General features: G+C 40.9%; 1 protein-coding gene across 1 annotated transcript; it reads right to left on the reverse strand.

Annotated features, from left to right (window-relative positions):
• Positions 1-480: 480 nt before the first annotated feature.
• On the reverse strand, positions 481-1,404 carry LOC135326650 (olfactory receptor 4N5-like). Its single transcript, XM_064504467.1, has one exon. It carries the CDS (start codon positions 1,402-1,404, stop codon positions 481-483), a length of 924 nt encoding a protein of 307 aa, XP_064360537.1.
• Between the last annotated feature and the right edge of the window lie 613 nt (positions 1,405-2,017).

Raw genomic sequence — 2,017 nt, forward strand, 5'->3', positions numbered from 1 at the left:
AAACAATCAATTCACTCAAGAATAGAGTCATGTCAGAGGAAGGCAGTGCAGAGAGTCAGAGATTCAAATGTAAGTTGAAACTGTGAACATGCTTGCTACCTAACTTTGGCTGTCTGCATCTAGGCACAGAAAAGTTCTTCCCAAAAGCTCATTCATGATTCTGTAAATACTGCCAGACACTTGCCAGATAATTTCTACAGAAATAGTAGTAGAACTTTAACAGCAGAACTTCATTGCATAACTGAGTTAATTCTTCTACACAGGATAGTTCTCCTCTAAGTTATCCACTACAGATTTCAGAGGCAGGCTAAGGCTTTATGATAGACAGTAGGAAATTATTGGGTGCTTACTTAACATATGTATTATGTAGTTATAAAGCATACACTATGGAGCTGTTCCTTAGAAAATTGTACTAACAAACAAAACAAAAAAATATAAAAACCTTTCATTTCTTTGCATCAAAATATTTAATTTTCCACACTAAAGTATGTGTTTTTGGACAAACTTCCACATAGAGCTTTTGATCTCCCCGTTCCGCAAGGTGTAGATCATGGGATTGGTCAAGGGGAAGATGACCGTATGGAAAACAGCAACAACTTTTTCCATCGGGACAGCTTGGAAGGGTAAGCCATAGATATACATAGCTGGGCCACACATGACAAAGACCACAATAATGTGGGAAATGCAGTTTGAAGCTACTTTGCTCTTTCCCTTGGAGGACTGTGTCTGGAGCTTCATCAACAGGACAGTGTAAGAGATGAGGAGAAGTGCAAAGCACATGCTGATGACCGCACCATTGTTGAGGAACATCAGAAGCTCCACCATGTAGGTGTCAGCACAGGCCAACTTAACCAGCTGATGGATGTCACAGAAGAAGTTGTCCAGGATGTTGGGGCCACAGAAAGGGAGATGAATGGTGAGAGCAAATAGAATGATACCATGGATGAAGCCCCCGCCCCACGAAGCTCCAACCAGGACACAGCATACCCTTTGGTTCACAAGTCTGGTGTAGTGGAGAGGTTTGCAAATGGCTACATAGCGGTCATAGGCCATGGCCATGAGCAGGAAAGCTTCAGCTGCTCCCAGGAAGTGGAGGAAGAAAAGCTGAGCCATGCAGGCACTGTAGGAGATGGTCTTACAGGGTAAGAAGAAGTCAGCTAACATTTTGGGTGGGGTGACAGAGCAGTAGCAGATGTCCAAGAAGGCCAAATTGGCCAGGAAAAAGTACATGGGGGATCCCAGTTGGGAATCACTCTGAATTGTGAGAACAATAAGGATGTTGCCTGGCAGAATGATCATGTAAAAGAGTAGGAAGAGGAAGAAGAGAATCATCTGAACTTCGTGGGTTTGTGACAATCCCAACAAAATGAACGCTGTAACTCTTGTATAGTTCCTTTGTTCCATTTCCACTGTAAAGAACCGTGAAAAACAGACAGAAATCACGGAAAAGACAAAATTACGCAAGTGTTTAAGCAATCTAAGACATATTTAGATTGCTTAAAATAGACATCCTTTGCCCATTGCCTACCTTTAGGGAACTCATAGTTGTGAAATACTTGATCATCAGTAATTTAGATTAATTTAGATTAATTTACTTTAGTAATTTAGATGCCCTACTAACTTGGGCATTTCACACACCTCCGTTTGTCTTCAGATGTTCCATATTTTCCCTGCTGTCTGGGAACTGGCACCTGGGTGGAACATAGGGCATAAAGTATCAGTCCATTCTGGCATAGGCTAATTTTTGTGGTTTACAGTGTAGATATCTTCATCTGATGTAGTTCTTTTCTTCCTGACATTAAGAAGTAGGCTCTTCTAGGGTGCCATACATTTCATTTTAAGGTAGACAGCTAAAGAAGTCTAGATGAAATGCACTCTAAAATTACTTGATTAACCTAAAAATCACTCCTTTGATTATAAAGGGAAACTACGTATAGATTACTCACATCTGAAGAAAGGGTATGAATCCCCTGGGGTGAATTCATCTGGCAGCTACAAAGTTATTATTTTCAACTGA

This window comes from Dromaius novaehollandiae, unplaced genomic scaffold (assembly GCF_036370855.1).
Source record: "Dromaius novaehollandiae isolate bDroNov1 unplaced genomic scaffold, bDroNov1.hap1 HAP1_SCAFFOLD_150, whole genome shotgun sequence".
In the NCBI taxonomy this organism is placed as follows: Eukaryota; Metazoa; Chordata; class Aves; order Casuariiformes; family Dromaiidae; genus Dromaius; species Dromaius novaehollandiae.

Bases quoted from the DNA above. Each gene is read 5' to 3' on its own strand.
- LOC135326650 (XM_064504467.1), bottom strand. From the start codon at position 1,404: ATGGAACAAAGGAACTATACAAGAGTTACAGCGTTCATTTTGTTGGGA.